Source organism: Henckelia pumila, chromosome 3 (assembly GCF_033568475.1).
Source record: "Henckelia pumila isolate YLH828 chromosome 3, ASM3356847v2, whole genome shotgun sequence".
In the NCBI taxonomy this organism is placed as follows: domain Eukaryota; kingdom Viridiplantae; phylum Streptophyta; class Magnoliopsida; order Lamiales; family Gesneriaceae; genus Henckelia; species Henckelia pumila.
The window spans coordinates 52,294,754-52,316,928 of NC_133122.1; the positions used below are offsets into that span (position 1 = coordinate 52,294,754).

At 34.7% G+C, this 22,175-nt stretch overlaps 4 protein-coding genes and 1 pseudogene across 10 annotated transcripts; 3 read left to right on the forward strand and 2 right to left on the reverse strand.

The window, feature by feature from the left end:
- The first annotated feature begins 2,206 nt into the window (after positions 1 to 2,206).
- On the forward strand, positions 2,207 to 7,478 carry LOC140891848 (MLO-like protein 4). 3 transcript variants are annotated; one of them, XM_073300511.1, is made up of 15 exons: positions 2,207 to 2,400; positions 2,488 to 2,545; positions 2,838 to 3,070; positions 3,894 to 4,010; positions 4,101 to 4,179; positions 4,283 to 4,389; positions 4,558 to 4,632; positions 4,844 to 4,929; positions 5,689 to 5,738; positions 5,977 to 6,017; positions 6,138 to 6,308; positions 6,432 to 6,467; positions 6,655 to 6,722; positions 6,827 to 6,887; positions 7,040 to 7,478. In XM_073300511.1, the coding sequence occupies exons 1-15, from the start codon at positions 2,290 to 2,292 to the stop codon at positions 7,319 to 7,321; spliced, it is 1,575 nt and encodes a 524-aa protein (XP_073156612.1). In that variant the 5' UTR covers positions 2,207 to 2,289; the 3' UTR covers positions 7,322 to 7,478. The 3 variants fall into 3 exon arrangements, with proteins under 3 accessions (XP_073156612.1, XP_073156613.1, XP_073156614.1); XM_073300512.1 differs by having other exon boundaries at positions 4,292 to 4,389; XM_073300513.1 differs by having other exon boundaries at positions 4,301 to 4,389.
- A 1,039-nt stretch (positions 7,479 to 8,517) lies between these two features.
- Positions 8,518 to 11,145, forward strand: LOC140892502 (uncharacterized). Its single transcript, XM_073301423.1, is given in 4 exon segments — positions 8,518 to 8,699; positions 9,923 to 10,036; positions 10,752 to 10,838; positions 10,840 to 11,145. Coding segments are annotated over 4 exon segments (252 nt in total). The 5' UTR covers positions 8,518 to 8,684; the 3' UTR covers positions 10,876 to 11,145.
- A 591-nt stretch (positions 11,146 to 11,736) lies between these two features.
- Positions 11,737 to 13,827, forward strand: LOC140888721 (protein POLLENLESS 3-LIKE 2-like; annotated as a pseudogene).
- A 209-nt stretch (positions 13,828 to 14,036) lies between these two features.
- Positions 14,037 to 16,389, reverse strand: LOC140886405 (L-ascorbate peroxidase 3-like). Its single transcript, XM_073292971.1, has 9 exons — positions 15,702 to 16,389; positions 15,424 to 15,548; positions 15,249 to 15,298; positions 15,110 to 15,175; positions 14,952 to 15,000; positions 14,769 to 14,851; positions 14,608 to 14,687; positions 14,390 to 14,492; positions 14,037 to 14,312 (listed from the first exon to the last, which is right to left on the reverse strand). The coding sequence occupies exons 1-9, from the start codon at positions 15,803 to 15,805 to the stop codon at positions 14,136 to 14,138; spliced, it is 837 nt and encodes a 278-aa protein (XP_073149072.1). The 5' UTR covers positions 15,806 to 16,389; the 3' UTR covers positions 14,037 to 14,135.
- LOC140886404 (protein MID1-COMPLEMENTING ACTIVITY 1) lies at positions 15,424 to 22,033 on the reverse strand. Of its 5 annotated transcripts, XR_012151546.1 has the most exons (9): positions 21,790 to 22,033; positions 20,747 to 21,328; positions 19,333 to 19,721; positions 18,969 to 19,072; positions 17,667 to 17,738; positions 17,235 to 17,341; positions 16,881 to 16,974; positions 16,599 to 16,734; positions 15,424 to 15,548 (listed from the first exon to the last, which is right to left on the reverse strand). XR_012151546.1 is itself a non-coding variant. In XM_073292967.1 (8 exons), the coding sequence occupies exons 2-8, from the start codon at positions 21,152 to 21,154 to the stop codon at positions 16,682 to 16,684; spliced, it is 1,227 nt and encodes a 408-aa protein (XP_073149068.1). In that variant the 5' UTR covers positions 21,155 to 21,328; positions 21,790 to 22,033; the 3' UTR covers positions 16,517 to 16,681. The 5 variants fall into 5 exon arrangements, 4 of the variants coding, with proteins under 4 accessions (XP_073149068.1, XP_073149069.1, XP_073149070.1 ...); XM_073292967.1 differs by lacking the exon at positions 15,424 to 15,548 and having other exon boundaries at positions 16,517 to 16,734; XM_073292968.1 differs by lacking the exon at positions 15,424 to 15,548 and having other exon boundaries at positions 16,517 to 16,734; positions 21,728 to 22,033.
- Between the last annotated feature and the right edge of the window lie 142 nt (positions 22,034 to 22,175).

Below are 22,175 nucleotides of genomic sequence, written 5' to 3' on the forward strand. Positions count from 1 at the left end.
ATCGAGGTCTCACAGTGCACAAGTCATAATTCTATGAAATAATAATTATATTGATTGTGTTAATGTAATAACATAATCATATAACTTATCAACAAAAATAATATAATGATAATGTCATAATGAAAACTGATTACCAATCTACCATCAACAATGATTATAATACTACTATGATAATATTAATACACGTAATAATGATACTAATATGATAATAATAATATTATTTTCCTATTATTTTAATAATTTATTATTGGGTGATTAATTTATATATTATTTATGTGAGGCAATTCGAAATATTATAAAATACTAGCTATTTCTACATTCGTGTTGTGTATCACTAGAAGTGATCATATAATCGACATATTATTTTTCTGGGTCATTAAATATATTCTATATATATATATATTTTTTTAAAGAAAATCCATTGCAGGATAACTTTGAAAAGCAAGCATATTTTCTTACCAATTTCAAAATTTAAATAATTTATTTTTAAAATAAATGATAGCTATGTAAAATGAAAGGTGAAAACAAAATTAGAAGAGAACACATGGAATTATTGGTTTTTAAGGGACACTAAGATTAGTGAAAGTTGATAGGTGGTTTCTGCTCTTGACATGAATAGATACTTCAAAAATCAGATTTTAAGGTAAGCAATCTAAATTAGAAAATAGATACATAATTTAAATGGTAAATAATACCTGCTACCATATTTAAAACAAACGACTTTATTTTAAATCTATGAATGCTATATCTTATCAAATTAGCTTAACCAATTCCTAATTTAAAATATATCACACTCCTAGAGACAAAAAACTAAAATAAAATTTTCACAACATGGAAAAATATCAAGTAATAATTATTCATTTCAAATAAGATATGAAATAAACTAGAGTAAAAAAATTAATAATGCAAAAATACATATATTGCGTAGAAACCGAACCAGTGTCCAGTGGTACCTCTTTGAACAAGGAACTCATAAGTCATAATTAAGTTCCAATGTCCCCTTAAAAACATAAATTAATTTCTTAAACAATATTTTTTGAAATCAAATATTTAAAATTTTCAAACGATTTGTGTCCTCCACATAATATAACGAGTTATTATATGTTTTCCTTTCCTTTCTTTAATTTCTTTTCTTTTAATTTCTTTTCTTTTCTTTCTTTTTTAATTTACTTGGGAAATAGGGAAAGTTGGTGATAGAATTACTTGGTTGGAAAGTTGAAATAAAGGTTTTGTCGGGTAATTAAAGACATAGTTTGTCTTACTATGTTCTCCTCATTATAGTTTTATTTGTTTGTTTATTAACTTGTTGTCAAGTTAATACCTTAAATACATTATGGTATCATTTTGATCCGATAATCTACATTTCAATACATATGCATAATTAATATTATAATGTTAATATAACAAATTATAAGTTGTTAGATATTCTATTAGAATAATACTTAAAGTAGTTTGAAATAAATTCATTTTGATGAGCTTAATTAGGTTAACATATATTATATTGTCATTATTTATACTATTATATTGTCTTCTCAGTTATAATTTGTGGACTTAGGCTTTAATAATTTTGGATATTGTAAAGGTAGAGTTAGCTTCATGATACTTATCATGATATTAATTTTATTAATTGATAAATTTCAAATATATATAGGTAGGATTAAGATAATATTTGATATTGATATTCAGTTAGTTTAAGAGTTTACCGGTATGAACTGAATTACTGAAGAATGATGCTTGCGGATCATAAAAAAATAACATTTTTCTATCTAGCTAGTTAATTAATATCGTCTTTTAACCACAACTCTTTAATGCAAAATCAATTATAGTAAAACTCGTGCATTTCATTCTTTTTTTCAAAAAAAATAAAAATAAATAAACTCTTGTATTTCAAGATAAACCATAAAATATCTATAGTATATATATATATATATAATTTAATTTGCTGGCATTTCTTATTTTATTTTTTACTTAATTAATCTTCTAATAATATATAATATTTTTTTATTGGTCAGTGGCTTTAATGAAAATGGGACCTTTATGCTCGGCTGCTCCATAGCATCCCATGCAGACTATTCTTAATGTCACACACGCGATGGTCTCAGCTCTACCGAACCAAAAATATTTCAAATTAAATTGTTGACCCATCACTCATCTGTTCAAATCGATCACTTCTTGGAAGTAATACTATTCTAAAATCATCATTTATCCACAAATGCAACTCTGTTTTCGTTTCTGCGAGGCGGCGCTAGCCTACATTTTCTTGCGAAAGATTTCATTTTTCTTGGAATAATGGAAGGAAGATCCTTGGCTGAAACGCCTTCATGGGCTGTTGCCACTGTTATTAGTCTTTTGGTTGGCGTTGGGTATTTGATTCATGGTGGATTGAAGAAATTTGGAAAGGTTTGATTATTCTTTAGAAATATTTTGGAGACCCTTTTGGATTCTTCGATTCTGAAATGTTTTTTCTTCTTATATTTGGTGCGGAAGTGGTTGGACAAGACCAAAAGGAAGCATCTTCTTGCTGCTCTTAACAAGATCAAGGAAGGTATGTAAGATGTCGACCAAATTAAACTTACATTGTTCATAAAATCATGTTTGAAGTTTTAAAATGTTTTGCACCTATAATAATATGTGGCCACTTAGTTGAGTAATTTGAATATCTTGGGCACCGTTTGGTTCATGGATTGGATGTCAATATACTTTATCAAAAAATAGTGCATGACACTAATCCTTGGTAGAACTTGAGCTTTAGGACAAAACAATTATTATTCCTCAAATACATATATTTTTTCCTTTCTTCTTTTTCATTTTTTGTTTCCCTCCTTTGGTCTGATCAGAGCTAATGGTATTTGGCCTTCTGTCACTGCTGATGGGCCATTGGATCATTTTTGTGTCCAAAATCTGTGTGAAGTCATCAGCATTGAGCAACCGGTTTTATCCATGTTCACTTCATAATCATGTGCATCGTCGAGCTATTGTAAATCATTCTCTTGTCCTATCATCTAATCGTTGGAATTCCTCGATTTCACGCCACTTGTTGGATGATGCGCATGAAGATTTTTGTCCTAAGGTAATGTTATTCGGCATCTTTTGCATATTTCCACCGATAAAATGTATTAGTATTGCTTTAATTGTTGTATTCTGGTTCTAATCATGCCTGTGATGCGAATGTGTGAGCAACAACTTCTTTTGTTCAACTGTTTTAGCTCTAAGATAAGTGGCTAAGCTATAAATTACTAAGCCAGATTAAATGAGGTATATATATATATATGAACTCAAAAATGAGTATGGATGAACTCATATTTGTGTTTTAGAAGTTTCACACCGGTTTCTTTTAAACTCTAGGATTAGGAGTGACAAATTATTGAAAAAGCAAACCAAAGTGATTGATTGCAAGCTGCTTTTTTAGATTCAAGATAAGGAGCTAAGCTGTAAATTAAGCCAGATTAAATGAAGTATGTACATGTTAACGCAAAAATAAGTGTATATAGAATCACTCTTATTTGTCAAGTTTAGAAGTATAACATATTCATTTTGTCTCTGCAAATTCTAGGATTAGGAGAGACAAATTGTTGAGAACACAAATCAAATTGACCAGTTCCAAACTGAGTTAATCGGAGAACAACACAAAACTTATCAGTAATGCTGCAACTTTTACTTGTCTAAAAGATTTAAAAATTGAAACAAAGACCAAAGTTTTGAGATGGAGTTTCTGGATATTTTCTACCATGGCATCAGAATGGCTTATGAAAAGACTATCCATATGGAATCACTATAAAGCTTAATACCGTTTCAGTACTGCAGCTTCACTGTAAATTTGAAAATTCACTATGGTTAAATTGTGATTGTTTGTACCTTCATGGGAGCTTTTCATTCTGTTATGTTTATTCCAGGATCGTCAGCCATTTGCCTCATACGAGAGCCTTGAGCAGCTTCATCGGTTCTTAATTGTTCTTGGTGTTACACATGTCTCCTATAGTTTTTTAGCCATTGCACTAGCCATGATCAAGGTCAATATATCACCTGCAAAGTATTGTATTTTGGCATTATGGTTCAGTTACCTCACCCATTGTGCTTAAAAATTCAGCCAACAAATGCAGATATATAGCTGGAGGCCATGGGAGAATCATGCCAAGACCATGGCTTTTCGGACGTTGATGAGTACAAACACTTCTATTGGTGATTGATACAATTCCTATAATATTTCCCAATTATTTTTATCCATGGGACAGATAAAACTGATTATCAGCTTAATTATTTTTCCACGTGAAATTTGATATAGATTCTCAAGATGTCGCAGTGAATGGTGCACAGATGACACGCCCCTCAAGTTTCATATTTCACCAGACTTCCCACAGATGGAGTCAGCACAGAGTTCTAGTTTGGCTGGTAATGCACATGTAGAATTTCCACGGTATTCAGAGTCATTTTGCAGCTGGAAAATTTCGGTTTTCTGTTCACATTTCTAATGTGTTAACACATTTAGTTTCATTCTTTTCAGCAATATATTTTGCTTTTGAAAAATATGAAATCTTCACTTTGTTTTCCTGTTTTTAGCTTTGTTTTTTCCGCCAATTTTGGAGTTCAATTAATCAAGCTGACTACACGGCTTTGCGATTTGGCTTTGTCTCTGTAAGTGTTTTCCTTTTGTCTCTTAATTAATTTGAATTATACTGCCAAAAAATTGTCTAAAGTTTCAAAATTTCTGACATTAGTTTTTTGTTTCCCTACGAATAAAATCATGTTAAAAAATGAACTTAACTTCATCATAACTTAGATCAGCATATATTATCACAAATCAAGAGCCTAACTATAATCTCCTTCACCTTTCAACACGCTGCAGACTCATCAACTACCTTTAACGTATGATTTTCATAATTACATGCTGCGAAGTATGGAGGAAGAATTTCGAGATATTGTCGGCATTAGGTAACCACTGTTGGGGTCTTTAAACTTCTTCATATTTTTGCAACTGTTGTATCAAGAACCATGTCCATCTGATCGTACAGTGAAAGACCTGTTGTGAAGCGCTCTTATTTGGTTTTTCATTAATGTAACTTTATCAATACTAGATTAAGAAGTTTATCTCTGATTATGTTGGTGCTTTGAATATGAAATCCCATGTGTTTCTTGTATATGCTAGATTGTATTGCCTCGTGCTGTGTTTCCTTCCTCTTATGCCATAAGTTCGAGAGGAGAACCAAAAGACTAAACTGCTAAGTGGAAGATCCTTCAAACTTAGTAGTCACTCCATAATTGTTTGTGAAGCCAATATGGGACACATCATTATTCACCCTCGAGAAATTGATGCCTATGGTATCCCCTCCATGTCACTTTAATTTCACTGATCGAAGTGATGTATCTTAATCTAGCCTACAAAATGAATAAGTGCAACATTAGTACATTACTCAAAATGAGCCACTATAGCCCTTTCCCAAGTCACCAATTGTGCTGCATCGATTCTCAATGAAAACGTCAATATTAAGCCACAGGAAGAGAAAAATCCAAACTCGAAAGATAAGGGTTAGAGGTGGGAGAAACTCTCAAGCAAATTAGACACTCCAACAATCTTTTGTGGGGCATGTAAACACTCTACAAAAATTATTAATACATGCAAATAAAGTGAAAATGTTATCTTTGCCTCTGCATCTATCATTGATACTGAATTCAACTTCACTTCCTTTGCAGTGTCCCTCTTTGGATATTTGCCATTTCGTGTATTGTTCTAGGCTTTCATGGTAAATTCACGTTTTCAATTTTACCTTTAAAAATTCTGCAACTAAACATATCTCTGCTCATTCATGCTGATGGGAATACTGAAACCACTTTGATAAATGGCTTGGGAATAATTTTTAATTTGGTGGGATTGATATTTGATTCTTGTCGATATGAATTGACTGTATACTGAAGTACTTAATTGAATTCTACCAAATATAATAGTATCAATCTCTAAGGTGTTGTGTCTCCTTGCCTCAGGAACAAATATCTACTTCTGGATGTCATTCTTACCTGCAATTGTGAGTCCTTTAACCTTTGTTTGTCTTGAAAAGTTAATAATGTTCGTGTTTTCGTGCTGAGTACAAACATTTATTCGCTCTTTGATCATCGCCTATACCAAATTTTATCTTGGCTGCTAGTTGATCCTCGCTATCGGGATGAAGCTCCATCACATTGTTGTGAAGCTGGCTGTTGAAATCATGGATTCGAGTCAATTGACAGGATTTGATCAGTTCAACCTGAGGGATGAACTATTCTGGTTTGGGAACCCTCGGCTTTTGCTTCGGTTGATACAATTTGTATCCTTCCAGGTTACAACCTGAATAGCCCCTTTTCGGATTCAGATGAAATTATTTATTCAATGAGAATGAAAAGGCTTGAACGAAAACTGTGACAAAAACGTATAATTTCCTTACACCTTACTGAAATTGCAGAATGCATTCGAGATGGCGATGTATACATGGTCCCTGGTAACATTTCTTCATGTCCTGCTTTCACTTTCCTTGTATATTTTTATTTGATCCCGGATAAAAAATTTTGGTCCATGCCTAAACAGTGGAGTTGTTTATCTTAACATGCAACAACTAGTCATTTCAGCTCCCTTTTCTTTGTTATTTACTTTCTTTACGTCTGTTTGCTTCGTTTTCTTTTTTCCAGTGGGAAGTTAGAGGACCATCATGTTTCACCGGAGATCGTAGTTTCCTTATAATTCGCTTGACATTTGGGTACACCATTTTTCCTACGACAAGACTAGTTCAATATCTTTTCATCAACCTTTGATTCATACAAACCATGCTCCAAACCATAGATTTAATTGATTTGTCTGCAGGGTTGTCTCCCAGTTCTGGTGTAGCTTTATCACATTCCCCCTCTATGTTATCGTTACTCAGGTAAATGAAATAAGAGATTCCCTCTCATTTTTCATACATATATCTTTTTGTGTTCGTTCTTATATAGCTTTCTTTGTGGAAATTCTGACTTCTAATTAAGTTCAAGAAAATGACAGGATATGTGTATTCTTTGCTGTTATCAATTATTGCAGATGGGTTCCAAATATAAGAAAACCATAGTATCCGAAAACGTGAGACGATCTCTTCATGGATGGAGAAGAAAAGTGAGGGCTAAACAAGAAGCACCTTTCAAACTGTTAACCGCAACAACGTCAATAGCATCAGTGGAATCAATTGAAGGAGGATATGAGGAGTCACATTTTGGTCATTCTACAAAAAATATTCATACAGCAGAAACATCTCAGAGCCTCCCAACGCTCGAGGAACTGTTTATGGCTACGCCATTCGATGAAAGTAGTGTTGAAAGATATTAAACAAGAAAATTAAGTTATGGTTCTGATCTTTGAATATTCTCCTGTTAGAGAAGGTAAATAGTGTATTTTCCATACGATTATATACATAGCATTTTGTGTAAGTTAAAGCTGAGTTGTAATCTGCAGGAACTAAGCAATAATGCTTTCACAAACATCTGTAAATACAGGCAGTACTTTTGTATTTAAAGAAAAGTTTTCTTGGTGACATTTAGATTTCCTTTGCTTTAAGTTCATGAATACAAGAACTTGGATCTCCTTCACATCAAATGATTGCCAAGAAAGCTGTCTCCAAAGTTAATCTTTATGTACCACAAGTGTATATATAATAAGTGCCAACCATCATTCCTCTTCCAGAAAGAGTCATCTATACCCCATAGTTTGGGCAAGCAGGAGACCAATTCCTAGGCTGTTATTTGTCTAAGATTTTTTTTATGAAACTCCACTACACATGTATAAAATTAGTATGGCAGTTAATGCCAAGTGGAATTAGAGATGGTTCAATTTCAATTTACTATCACATTTAAATCTGATCGAAACTATGAAATGAATAACACCACAATCAAAGAAATAAAACGAAAAAGGAAAAAAGGTCTCAATCCAACAAAAGTTCAAATAACAAAAAAAAAAACACAGACGAAAAGATAAAATTAATTGAGATACCAGATAGATGTAAAAGTTATCGACATTCAAAACCAAAGGAAGCAAAAAAAAACTTAAAAACCAAGTTAGAAGCAATGAAACGATCAAAAACAAGAAAAACTTTAAATAAATACATTCAAAAAACAACGATAAAACTAATTATATAGTCTAAAAGAAACAATATAGTATAGTTTTACATATTAAAATAACTTATCATTGATTCTAATCCAGTCATTTATAAAAAGTAGTCTTTAGCGTGTTAGGAAAATGCTAGAGGTACAACAAATATCGTGTACAACGATATTTGTAACAATAATATCGTGAGATTTTACTATTTTATTACGAGATTTTGTATTTAATGTATCGTGAGATTTTGATAAATTAAATTCTTGTATTGAATTTTTTGTGTTGTAACATTCGTTGTACAAATTTTGTTGTACATGTAGCATCACTCAGCCTATTATGCCTTTTGTTTTCACATGTCTATCAAGATTTCATAGCAGTTTCTAGACATTTATTGTGAAATGATCTCAAGTGTTTATGGGTTTATTTTCTTATCAAAAAAAGTGTTTATGAGTTTATTTTGTATTATTCTCTCAGTTGAGCATGTAACACATATAGGCCCTTTTCAGTTTCCAACCTCCAAAGCCACTCTATTCGTCTACTTTACCCAATTTCAATTCGGGGCTGTCTTTGGACTTGGTGAATTTGACAAAGCTACTCGATGAAAGATTACGAGGTACTAAAGATTCGTTCTTTTATTGTTCTTGGTTCAATTATGGATGTTGTTTTTTCTCAGGCTGTGATTTAGGGCACGATTTGGAATTGGGGGTAAACACATGCGATTTGATTGTCGTATAATTATTTTTCATTTTTTCTTATTTAACTAGTGATTAGGGTTTTGGCGCCGCTTTGAAGAGTTGATTGCATGATGAGTTACCTTGGCAAAATCTCAACCTTTTCTGGCAAGCAAATAAACGCTGGCTTTGAAATTGGATTCGATGTTCTTGAAATCAAAATTTTATTTTCGGTCTTCGAGAAAAATCAAGATGGTGATTGAAGAATTTCTTTTCTCTATTGAAAGAAATGGAATTTAGTTTTGAGAAAGCTACACATTGTTAAAAACCAAATGTTTCCAATATGCCACCTAATACTTTCAAGTTTGAATGGATTTTAAACTCGGTTCTTTTCAAAAAGTTAAAAAATTACGATTCCAAATCCATCAGATCATCGTTGGCTAAACTGAATCTTTGTGATTAGTTACTGCAGAGTGCAGACTACTGAATATTTGGCTTGGAAATGCAGTGATTAATAATTTTGGTTTGTCTGTTACTTTCTGAATATGATACTGTAATTCTTTTATTTATGCTAGTGAGCTCAAAACGTTGGTGGAATAGGGGGTGGGCAAAATGCATATTGGACGTAGTAATATGCTTGTTTTAATAGTCACCTGACCCTCTTATCAGATCCAAAACCATTTTTAAGACCAAATGTTTTCAGAAATCTATCGCTGGAGAATATTTTCATTTCTGTTTTAATCCAGCATATCTGAACCGATGTGGATAAAGTCGTGATTGGCACATTCTAGTAAGATGAATGCCCATGTCAGATAGTAGCACTAACATTATATTTTAATTTAATTTTTGGATACTTCTGTAGCCATATCCACGCAGTATACTGGTCAGAGATTTGTATATTTTGAATGATTAATATGACTGGCTTTATAACACACATCTATTCAGTTTTGATTAATACTTGTCTCTAATAAAATTTAAAATATTTGTAGCATCTCGGTATACTTTATTAGTTGAAAGACGTTTCTGCATCTAAAAAATGAGCCCTCAAGAAGGAAACTAACCTCTAACAGTTTAAATTTTCACATGGATAGCTTATTTGTTGCAACTTTTAAAACGTTTTTCTGTTGTAACTTTTGTGACTGTGACCAAAATATATCCTTCACAGATCGAAGAAAAAAAGCAAGCTGCTGCTGATGTGTTATTTTCGTACTCGAAATTTGTTATGGCATGTATTGGAAATCAGGTTCGACCGTGTGACTTGAGGTTACATCTAATGAAGGTGATGTGTGCGATTCATTTTTCTTCGTTCTTGTGAAGTATACTGACTGTCATGGAATGATTTTTTTAACACTGGATAATTAAAGACCAATTGCTATTAATACCCCACAAGAGATGTGTTTAGTTTCAAGGTGCGACAAGATTCATAACGTGTGTGCCTTTCCTTGCACCTTGCAACTTGTCCGCATGACACCTCTGCCGTGTTTAAGTGTGCATCTGTTCAATAATTGAAGTAAAGGACACTAGTTAGCCAGCTACTGCATGTCAAGTATTAGTGTTATTTTAACAGTGGATGCTTTTAGGTGTGCTAACTTCTCCAATTCTCTTGACAAAGATGGGGAATAGTGGATAATTATCCTAGAAGAAACTAGGGAATACGCACACAAAGAAAATACATATATGATTAAGTAATCGACCGTATTATCAATCACATGTTACAAACTTTTCTTCTTATTAGACATTTTTTGTTATGTCACTGGCATTATATATTTCAGAGTTATACAATATTAATCTATAAGTTACTGATCTTAGATGATTTTTTTTTTAAAAAACAAATATTTATTTGTAATTTGCTTTAAAATATACCCCTAAAAAATCTGTATCTATGGTTCTCTTTCCGAATAGAAACGTCTCCATGGTTTAGGCAATTTGTGTTTCTAACTCCTGATTTCCAACTAAAAAGATTGCTCTGAAACGTTTTGGTACAATTTGTTCAGGAAATTTCCGGGGTGCCAGTTTCTTTGAAAAGGTCACCGTCCCGAACAGGCGAGATGGCCGGAGAATCTTCAAGCTCAGGCCCTTCCGAAACTCGACAAATCTGACAGTTCTAAAGAACTCTGAAACACACTCTTGTAAAAATATGATATGCTTTTGTATTCGTCGTCTTTGCTTTAGAACCAAACATTATCTGCACTGAAAAAATTATGATAGGTACTGTATTCGCATGTATAAATGTACGCTAAAAACTGTTATTCGGTTGGCTGTAGTTTTTGGAAGTGTTCTCTTTCCCCCACGAGAAAACAGTCTCTATTGATGAACTGTACATCTTGTGTCTAAGGGTCTCTAATTTGCAATGTTTCTTACTAGTGTTATAAAATATCAAATTTAAATTGTTTTGTTTTTAGTAAGAAAAATAAAATAAAATAAAAAATTACCCGTTAATTGAACACATTATGCACGTTTTACTCAAAAGTTGAATTAATATTTGATATAATGTTAATCAAAGACTGAACTTATCAAGTTAAGATGTGGCAGATGAAAAGAGAATTATTATAACGAAACACAATTAAAAAAAATTATCCAACTTCGACTTACTAAAAATATTTGCAAAGACTACCTAAATTTGTATCAATTATCCAACTTCGACTTACTAAAAATATTTGCAAACACTACCTAAATTTGTACCGTCGGTCGACATTCCAGAGCATTACTGGTTTGCTTGAATGGGAGTTTCGTGCACTGAATTTTGTAATAGGATGAAAGGTATGCAAATCCTGTTCATTAAACCCAGCTAGTAAAGAGAATAAATAATATCACAGATTCTCAACGGCTAGTCTCCAAGCGGTGATATTCAAACGGCTATTATATTCAAAAATTCCTTCATTCCCCTTTCTTTTTGCTTCCACTGTGTCCCCATTTCCAAGCAGCTGATCTTTCACTATTCAACATCTTCGATAATTTTTTATATAACATCAGCCAAAGATGATACAAGAGATGTGGAATGCCCCCGACAGGATTCAGATCAACAAAATCCGCTCCTCCATCACCAGTTAAGCCTCCTGGTTTTTCCCGAACCAATTCCGACTCTTTCCACATCATCCACAAGGTTCCACTTGGCGACACCCCTTATGTCCGTGCCAAAAATGTTCAAGTAAAGTTTGATCTTTTTTGCTATTTTGTTCTTGAAGTTTTTCATGAAAGAATTGATCACAGGTTTCAGTATGTTTCCATTTACATGCGTTTTTTGTAATGTAATTGGATCAGCTTGTGGACAAGGATCCAGAGAGGGCAATTCCCATGTTTTGGGCAGCAATTAATGCTGGTGATCGAGTGGATAGTGCTCTAAAAGATATGGCCAGCGTGATGAAGCAGCAAAATAGAGCAGAAGAAGCCATTGAAGCTATTAAATCACTGCGGGGTCGGTGTTCGGATCAAGCCCAAGAATCCATTGACAATATCTTGTTAGATCTTTTCAAGGTAGATTTAATATCTTGGAAACTTGTATTGGCGTGGGTTGAATTGAAATAGGATCATAAATGTAGGAAATTTGTAGTTTCTTGTTTTATTTTTATACATGATGTGCCCTTGCAGAGATGTGGAAGACTAGATGACCAAGTAGGACTCCTGAGGCACAAATTGTATCTAATTCAGCAAGGGATGGCCTTCAGGGGGAAGCGTACAAAAACGGCAAGGTCACAAGGCAAGAAATTCCAGGTTTCTGTGCAGCAAGAAGCCACTAGATTGCTGGTAATAATGCTCTTCTGGCACTCTGTTCTGAGTGAAATGAGAATGGTAAATCCTCATAGGCGACTAAGTGCATATATCACACCTCGACTGTTGGATTGGCCAATTAGAGTCAGTGTTGCATTTCCTGAAACTAATCTTATATGATCAGGCTTTTTATCTGGGCTTACAGCCTATAGCATTAGTTCTAGCGCTAAACCGACTACAGGTAGGGGCGACTGAGAAAGGGCTCTCTCTATCCAATTATGTGGTTTGTGTTGAGGTTATATATTGAATTGAGGTGCATATGACATATTGCATTACATGATATCGCCCACAATGTTGTGTATCCCACGTTGCCCAACACAAAAATTTGTGGAAATTATTATAAGTTTGAGAGCTAACCCACCTAATGAATTCGATTTTTTGTTTTGGAATTATTGTACTTATGGCATAAAACATGTTTAACTACGTGTTATTTATTGGATGATGGAGTGATTTAGTTGGCAAAAAAAGTTGAGACCTTGAATATTGTTGCAGGGAAACTTGGGGTGGGCATTGATGCAGCAGAATAATTATACAGAAGCCGAGGGAGCTTATAGGAGAGCCCTTTTGCTTGGACCAGATAACAACAAGATGTGCAATCTGGGCATTTGCTTGATGAAGCAACGGAGAATAGCCGAGGCAAAAGAGACCCTTCGGAGGGTGAAACCAGCTGTAGCCGAAGGCCCAAGAGGCGTCGAATCTCATCTAAAGGCATATGAGAGAGCCCAACAAATGTTGCAGGATCTTGAATCTGAGATGATGAACAAGGGGGTTGGTGATCCAGTCGAGCAGAGCAAGCTATTTGATGCATTCTTGTGCTCCTCAGCAATCTGGCAGCCTCAGCCTTGCAAGGATCAGAAGAACAGAATTTGCACAAATTCTTCCTCTAAAATCGAAGAACAATTTGTTGATGAAAATACCAACTCCAACATCAAGCCAAGCGTTGATGTTAAAAATTCGCTCAACATTGATGCAGCACCATTCGTCGTACCTATTGCTGCTACTGCTGCTTTATTACCAGAGAGCCTTAAGCGGATGAGGTCTGGAAATGTGGTTAACTCGCATATCAAGCAAACCATCACTCCAGAGATGAAGGGTGAGACGTGGGCAGATTTTCTGCCTGATACTAAGGAATTTGAAGAATCGATCATTGCTGCAGTTTTTAGTACAGGACATGGAACTAGAAAACGGGACGAGACTAAGTGTGATGACACTAGAATACCTCAGAAAAAGGTTAGCAAGAGGCTGAAAGTTTTCCAAGAAATTACACCCTCTTTGAGTCCCAAGGGCCTGAGTAATATCTAAATTTAGATTGATCTTTAATATTATATTGTTTTCATTGATCTATGATAGGTTACCAAAAGGTTTAGTTGGAGATGAACTTGTTCTCCTCCACTCCTCAAGTACGAGAGGGAATGGAACAACGAATAAACATCAGTAGTTCTAAGTTCTAACCGAAAAAATAATTTGAAACAGCGTGCGGCTCATGCTTTTGAAGCAAGCATTTTTCGTTGAATATACTTGTAATCAAGAAATATCCATCAAACAATCTTATTTATGTACATCAGTGAATCATCCGATAGTTTTAACAATAACATTGAACCATTACTTGGCTACTTGACTTTCTTGCTTATTTCCCAAATGTAACTCAAGATCACAATGGTAGCAGAAACAAGAATCGCAGCCATTGTCTTGTTCAAAGCGGATTTCAGACATGATGGTGGAGTAAATCCCAGCTCAGATAGCTTTTTATGTGATCTAGCATAGTCTCGAAAGAAGGCTTCTTCATCCTGCCAAACAAATGGTTCTATTATGTTACATAAAAAGTTTCTGGCTTATTGGAAGCAAACGACCTGGATTTGTGTACCTTTGCGTACAGGGCAACATATTGTTTAAATTTTGGATCATGCACCAGAGCTTTGTCAGATGGAAGCTTCAATAGACCGTCTGATTCTCCTCTAAGCAGCTCTCTTTTATCACATTTCAATCCATAAATTGATGAGCCATAATTTAAAAAGTATCTAGTCAATTTTAAAAATTTTATGAAATCAAAAGCACTTATTTTAAGCAATTTAAAAACCTTACACAAAGTAAGAATTGTCGAATTTTAGAGGGTCGTTCGTCCAAGGTCCCTCAAATCCTGATCTTTCAAGATGCGCTCTTCCCTAGCATGGAAAAGTAGAGCTTCAACTTCAACGAATTCTCATAAAATCTGTGAACTAAAACACGATGATGCCGGAAAATACCAATGTGTGGCCACCAGATAGTGCTACAATATCTACATCAGATAGTCCCATTCGATGGAAAACGTCCCTTAAATGTGACGAACCTGTTGCCCAAGAAACAAGAATCGTGAAGCAATCAATAGTCAATTTTCCTATTCTGTAATTTGCAAAGTCATGCAGCGTTCTATCATCATATCTTCTAACCTTTACGAGCATCGGGAAGTCGACCTTCATCCGGGGAGATCATCGAATCCTGCAATGTATTCAGAAGGATACACGCCATATCAAGATGAAAAACATAACACAGAATGCTTCCAAGAATTCATAGTTTTAACTTCTATGTACTCAATAATTTGCAGTACCTTTCTACCTGGAACGAAATGGACAGCAGGGCCGCCGGTCACCTCGACTGCAACAACTCCAGCAAGCTGAATCTCAGGAGTATATTTATTTTTTACTTGTTCAAATCTTAGTTACCAAAGTCATATTGTCATCTCTTACCTGGTAAAGATCAGCATATGTAATTCTTGGATATTTTGCCTTTACGTTTTCTGTTTTTAAAAGAAGATCACATCACAAAATAAGTCAATACAAAAATACAAAACTAAGGAACTGATCAACATGCATTGATGTCTCAATGTGTTTCAATATTCGACAAGAGCCAAAAACAATGTACCACAGAGATCAATTGCTATTTTGAGGCCATTATTTGCACCATGTTTGTACTCAACCTCATTCCTAATCGAGCCATTGGGACCCCCTGTCTTTGTTGTTGCATCATAAGTGCCAGCGTCGTGCCACCTACGTCGACCAACGAAATTAGCTCGTGAGATACACACAGTAGTTTAGTTATGCTAGACTACTCATCAAAGTTTTACAATATAAGTCTTGATCCCTAAAACACATTAAATCACCCCATGAGTGAGTCGACTAAATTGATCATAAGAAACTTACGCTAAACGAAGAATTATGGGAGCACAGTTCTTGGAGGAAATTAGAGCTCTAAAATCTCTGCGTGCCCTTTCAATATCCTTCATGTACTCTTTACCAATTGTCATTTCCCCTCTAATTGATGACTCTCTCAATTTTCCAATGCAATGAAATTGTTTATATGTGCATGCATAGTTTTTGTGTCATTTAAGAATTAAGATGTAGCTAAAACAAAAAGAGAGAAAAGTGAACAGGACTACAGGAGTAGGAGCAAAGAAGCAATGAATAAATGTTGTTGGAGAAACACAAGAAAAGAAAAGAATTTTACCCTTTTTGTGTGTGTATTAAGGTAGCAAAATTTTCCCAACGTGCTATTATGCGTCATTACTCAAGTTTTGTAGTTTGATTCTTAAAATATAATATGATTATGCTTGTGTTATTTGAATTTTAAATCTAACCTTCAAATTATATTAATCGCATTTGTGGTTTGAATTTCACTAATTAAGTACGTAAATTATGTCATTACTCATTAGTCGGTCTTTCATTTGTATTTGTGTTATTACGTGATTTACGTGAGCGGACTTTGCTTAATATTTCTTGTAGAAACTGAATAATAATATCAGCCGAACTTTAAATAATTTGAAATTTTAAAAATTTAAAAAATTATCTACTCTTTTTTATTAAAATATCCATATAAATTATTACTATTGTCATTAAAATATTGTTTGTCCCATATTCAATCAATTTGTGTCAGATATTCGAGTCCCCCGATCTAATGGGGCCCGTACCTTTCCAGCTAAAATACAAAGAAAGCCAAAAGTATACTACAGGGGAAGAAATAATAATTCGAGACACACTTTACATAACGCAAAATAAAGTAGTCAAAAACAAGCTTTTAAAAACTAGTGACAAGCCATTTACCTCTCAAGAAAATTGTAGTCTCTAAAAACATTGCATGAACATACAATCTGGTGAATGCTAAAATAATTTCCTAATCCAAATATTCAATACTCGATGTATTGGACGGGTGGAGGGCATGTTTTCGTCATGTGAGTACCTGTGAGTAACACGAACGAGCAACAAAGACAACTCGTTACCTCAAAGTAGTGCCTTAATTTGCCCTTTCTCAAGGATGTGACGATATAATCCGATATCTGTCTTCTATAACTTAAATAGAAGCAGGCCTAGACCAGAGATACATACCTTCAACGTCACGAATCTCCACTTCTCGCCATTCTTGTACCAGAGCACAGCAGCAACACATCAAGTGGGAAATGAAATCGTCAAACAGCCCTCCCTGGATTACAGACAGCAAGGTGCCCAGAAATTGTTAGGAACTGCCTCAGTATTGTCATATGTAGCATAGCGATCAAGACGTGGCATTTGAACTATCATATGAATTAAAACATTTGAATTGTTCCACTATCATCAGCTATATTTTAGCATAACGACAATCGCTCTTACATCAAATTCTAGCTTAATTACAAAATAGACCAATTGGTGTTAATGTGTCATGTAAACTATAAGAGAATACCAATAAGTTCATAGAAAAGTCACCGTGATGTTAAGCATTATTCGAAGCTTCCTTCTAATGCAACAAGTATAGCAGCAGCAGGACAGTATCAACGAATAAGCCATCAAGTCATTACAGACTTCAGCGGAAGCTGCAATCCAAAAGCATGAATTCTACCACTTTAGGAATTTCAAATGGTAAAAATATGGTCAACTAATTTTTGTGTTCATTGTTTTGTTGAATATAGACGGCACCAAAATGGAAGGGAAGCAAGGTATGAGATCTGTTCAGCGATTTTATCAATAAATGGCGCATGATGGAAAATACATTAAAACAGAACAGATTGTGACAAGGCACGCATTTGGCTGCATCTATCATATTTAATTCAACAAAAAATTAAAATAATGTTACACTCAAAAATATGATTTCAGCCCCCAAAAAATTGAATATATAATTGAAGTTCTAGAAACACTTACAGATGTGCCTTTCACCAGCCGCAGAAGCAATTCTTGAAATCGTGCCACAGGGAAAAAATAAAGTTTTTATGCCTGCAAGTTATCTAAAGCTGCTTAGAATTCTTGAGCACAACTGAATGAAATTATGTCCATACTAAAACATGGCCCTAAACTCCAAAATTATGTTAGTTCCTCTAGAATCAGATCAGGATACAAGACAACAAATTTCAGGATAATAAATAACACATAATGATTCAACATTGAACTTTGTTTTGGCTGAGTTTAGTTCATTGATTATATGCAGGATTGCTAACTGCTCATAATCACAAGTTTGGTTGGTTTTACACTTTTACTCCAGCCTGTGATATTAGGCAGAGCCTGAAAACACATTATTTGCACAAAATGTCTTGATAATTTCTCACATGTGGTGTGATATTTTATTTCTCCTCCAACATATGCCTTGATTTCCCAAGGTATTTACACGATTAACCCTTCCATAGCGCATGAATAGGGCAACAAAAGCTCAGCCTAAACAAACCTCTCTTTTTCTCACTATCACCACGGACGGGGTCACAAATCATCAAATTTTTGTTACAAATACAGACAATAGAGAGACAAACATGGGATAGATAAAAGAAAAAAGAGAGATTGGGGTGTGGTTAAAGGAGTGGCTGAGTTGGTGAATGGAGCATAATTGGTTCTTGTGGTACAGGTAGATCCCAGCACAATTGCAGGGCCTAAAGGTGTTTGGCATCGTCAAGGCGGGTGGTAGTGGTGGCAATGGTGCATCCAGTGACAATCTTTTCCAGCTTCAGATGTGGATATTCTTTGTTAACGATGTGCGGAAGTAGTCAATTTATAAAGTTGTGGAGGTGATGATGGACTTCATGGAGTTTGGAGGAGCTATTTGATGTGCAGAGTAATACCAAAACTGCCTAAGTGGTGAAAGAAAGAGAGAACCAAGAAAAAAAAACCCAACCTGTTCTAGAAAGAGAAAAGGTGATAGGTTTGACCTTACCGCGATATCTCAAATTTTACACAATACTTAATCATAATTATCAATTATATAGTAACATTTTTTTAGTAATCACATCAAACATTTTATCAATCATATCATCAATCAATTTGTAATCACATCATTCAAACCAAACGCATAAGGATTAACTGAGCCATTCACATAAAGATTATTGTCTTTGATATGCTTCCTTCTTTAGTTTCAAAATAGTTATATCCACAAGGAATGGAGAACATTTTCTAATTAGAATGAATAGAAGAACAGGTAAAAGGTTGCAATACATCTGGAATAACATGCAAGAAACGTACACAGAAGAGGTTCGGAACAACAGCCGAGCAAATCCGAATGCCACTCATTGTGTGAGCCTTTAAATGATAGCAAATCCTGTGTAGAGGAAACTGAAGATGTGTTCCTGTAGAGAATAATACATGTTAGCATGAGGATTTTAGAATTTTAGTTAACTAGCTTCAGGGCGGTGTCACTCTGGATAGATACAAGGAATCATTTTAAAATGCTCGAAAAAATCACAAAACTAGAAAAATAACCCGTATATCTTAACAATTATTAAGCTCTCTCAGACCATGTTTTAACTCTCAGACCAATTTTTAGCAGCATATGAATGATAATATTTCAAATTCATTCATGTTATGTCGTAATCGAATTAAAACCGACCTTGAAGTGGTCTGTTTTTCTCTCTTTGAGTCGTCTTTATCATTTTTCCCTTTGTCACCATTATCACCTAAATAAACGTGTTCCTCCTTGGATTCTTTCACAGGTATTGCTGCAACAGCTTCTGTAACATCCAGCAGATGCTGAATCACTTCACACTGACTAACGTCCAAATTAGCTTGTGAATGTTGCAGTTCTAACTGAAGCTTCTTATTCTCCTTTCGTACGGCTTCGTTAAAAGGCACATTCGGATAAGAACACGAAAGACTTTTCTTCAACACCATAGTGTCGTGTTGTGATGGATCACGTTTCAATATCACATCTTGCACCTTCCTGTCCTCATCATCCAGCGTATATTCATGCTGATCCTTTTCGATCATTTCCATCCGTTCCTTTCATCACAATAAAGCAAAGACATACATATCACGGTATAAAACGACTGCGAACTTGAGAGGTACAAAGCTTTTACAATGCATAAGGGCAACTATACGACTCTGTTGCTCTACATATGCATTCACCGAAAAAATTATGCCAAGGACAATTTTAGAAATCTCCCATAAATTTTTTATGCATTTCTCTCTCTAAAGATAATCCATAAGTATTGATAAATTAATTATTTCACAGATTCATTTTCTTTTTCGTGTTTTCAAGCTCAGAAGAAGTGCATGCATGATAGCTAGTTTAATATCATGCCCTAACTTGTTGCTCAACAAGGACAACATAGATTTTATTTTTTATTATTTTTAAAAGGGAAAAAAGAAAGTGACCACAATAAAGCCTTTTGTGTATCCTTCTTGTGATTTCTATAAGCGCAAGCGGGGTCAAGGGTGGGTCCTCACAGACCCTATGCAAAGGAGGTCATAGCTGCAAGGTCATTTACTACAGACTATTGAAATTCGGCTCCCAAGTACCTGTCCTGGTAAAATTTTGTAATAAGACGACAGAAGTTCTACAGGTTCCTAGAGCACCATCCGAATGTTTCACCCACCATCGGATCAATTACACGAGATTGAACATTTGAATAATTGAATGGCCATTTTACCCATTCTGACAACTTAACTACAGGCACAATTACAAAGTGCACTAGAAGAGTTTGGTAAAATGTCGGTGTAGAACAAACAGCAGCAATCACAACAAATTAGAATTATGATGCAGTACCAACTAGGAACGATGGTCCAACAACCAAAAACATCAGAGACTCTGCACAAGATTACACTGTAAAATCGAAATTTTGGGTTGTAATTTCATAACCGGATCTGCACTTAAAAACTTCATACAAGATAAACCCAACACTTCCATAACCCAAAAGAATATGCATAAACAAGTGTGAGTCGGGAAAACAAAGATATGTCAAATGCAAAGACCAATATCTAACAAATCAAAAAATTTCTATTCAACGGAAAAAGTAAACCAATACCCGAACACGAGCATTATCAACAAGGGTGATGAGAGGTATGAGCTTCAGATAAAGATCAATTTCGGTCTGAGCCTTCCTGAACTGATAAACAATGTTCCATCCCATAGCCAGCAGATAGAAATAGCTTCGATCTTGGCAACTGTTCACTAAAATGTAAGACCTCCTCAGTGCATCCTCGAGATGCTCCAATGGTTCCCGAGTCTCGGGATACTTTTTCATCTCCGAAATCTTTAGTGATTCCAACAAATTCCCAATAAGTTTCAAATGCTGCGCGAACTGCCGGCAGTTCTTCTTGTGCATTCGAGCCGTGTTCGCAGCCTTCACTATCATTCCTATTAGCCTCACCGCATCTATTCCAACCAGTTGTGCTATATTTGCTATCTCCCCAAAATGCTCCCAAGACGACATTTTTATACTTCCTTCGTTAATCTATCACTCAAATTCTACTCATCTTAGCAAAATCCACTAAAAATGTACGCTTTCCAGATCAGCATTTCATCGATAAAATAGCATTTTTCTAAGAAATCATGAAATAGCCCGCATTTCTTCAAATGCAACTCCCATAGACGAAGGAACAGTTGTCTGAAATCAACCACGAGAATAAAGAAAAACAAAGAATCATCACTCGGTATAACAAAACACTAGATCTCAAAGAATTACATAATTACGGAGACCCATCTTCCAAAAAAGTCAAAAAATTAATTATTAGAACAATCCCATTACAGTACTCTGCCTTTTCTTTTTCCCAACAAAGGAGAAAAGGTAAAAGCATTAGACTTGAAGCATAAAAATAATTTCTTCAACGAGGTAAAAAAAACGAACGAACAAATTAATTAAAAGTGATAAGCTCGCCTGACAGTCAACGAATCCACTGATAAGTCGCGAAACACGCCTCACACTCGATAAACATAAAAAAATTATTTGCTCATTTATTTTGGAAGGCAATAAATTGAAAAAAAATAAAAAAATAAAAAAAATTACGGGATCCATTTGGCACCGTGAGTGTAGAATTATTCTTGGAAAAGGGGCGAACTCTCTCGTACCTCCGTTTGAAGAATTGTGATTTGACGCATTTAAGAAGAAAACAACACAAAGAAAAGGGTAACACTGAAAGCACTGGCCAAATCCACCGAACAGTTTCTGTCTTCTGGATTATAATACCTGCATTTACGCACATAAATATATATACAGTGTGTGTATGAGAGTGTCTCACGGGCTTCGGTGTCTCTTGTCGGGACTCGGTTTTGGTAAGCAGAGCTTTTGCTCATGCTCGTGAATCAGTGTGTATTCTTGTATGCAAATCCAGATAAGCAATTGTTTACTAGTACTACACAACAAATTTTGATTCCTTTAATTGTCGCATTATTTATGGAAAATTAATTTAGTCCTCCAAATTATTGGGTTTCTTTTTTGGGAAAATTTTGGGAAA

Bases quoted from the DNA above. Each gene is read 5' to 3' on its own strand.
- LOC140891848 (XM_073300511.1), top strand. From the start codon at position 2,290: ATGGAAGGAAGATCCTTGGCTGAAACGCCTTCATGGGCTGTTGCCACT. The intron at 6,309-6,431 runs GTTACAACCTGA...CTGAAATTGCAG, and splicing joins TACAATTTGTATCCTTCCAG to AATGCATTCGAGATGGCGAT. The intron at 6,723-6,826 runs GTACACCATTTT...ATTTGTCTGCAG, and splicing joins ATAATTCGCTTGACATTTGG to GGTTGTCTCCCAGTTCTGGT.
- LOC140886405 (XM_073292971.1), bottom strand. From the start codon at position 15,805: ATGACAATTGGTAAAGAGTACATGAAGGATATTGAAAGGGCACGCAGA. The intron at 15,001-15,109 runs GTACTGCAAATT...AATACATTGCAG, and splicing joins ATTTCGTTCCAGGTAGAAAG to GATTCGATGATCTCCCCGGA. The intron at 14,313-14,389 runs GTACACAAATCC...TTTGTTTGGCAG, and splicing joins ATGTTGCCCTGTACGCAAAG to GATGAAGAAGCCTTCTTTCG.
- LOC140886404 (XM_073292967.1), bottom strand. From the start codon at position 21,154: ATGTCGTCTTGGGAGCATTTTGGGGAGATAGCAAATATAGCACAACTG. The intron at 19,722-20,746 runs GTATTGGTTTAC...TTGTGATGAAAG, and splicing joins TTGATAATGCTCGTGTTCGG to GAACGGATGGAAATGATCGA. The intron at 19,073-19,332 runs GTCGGTTTTAAT...TATTCTCTACAG, and splicing joins GAAAAACAGACCACTTCAAG to GAACACATCTTCAGTTTCCT.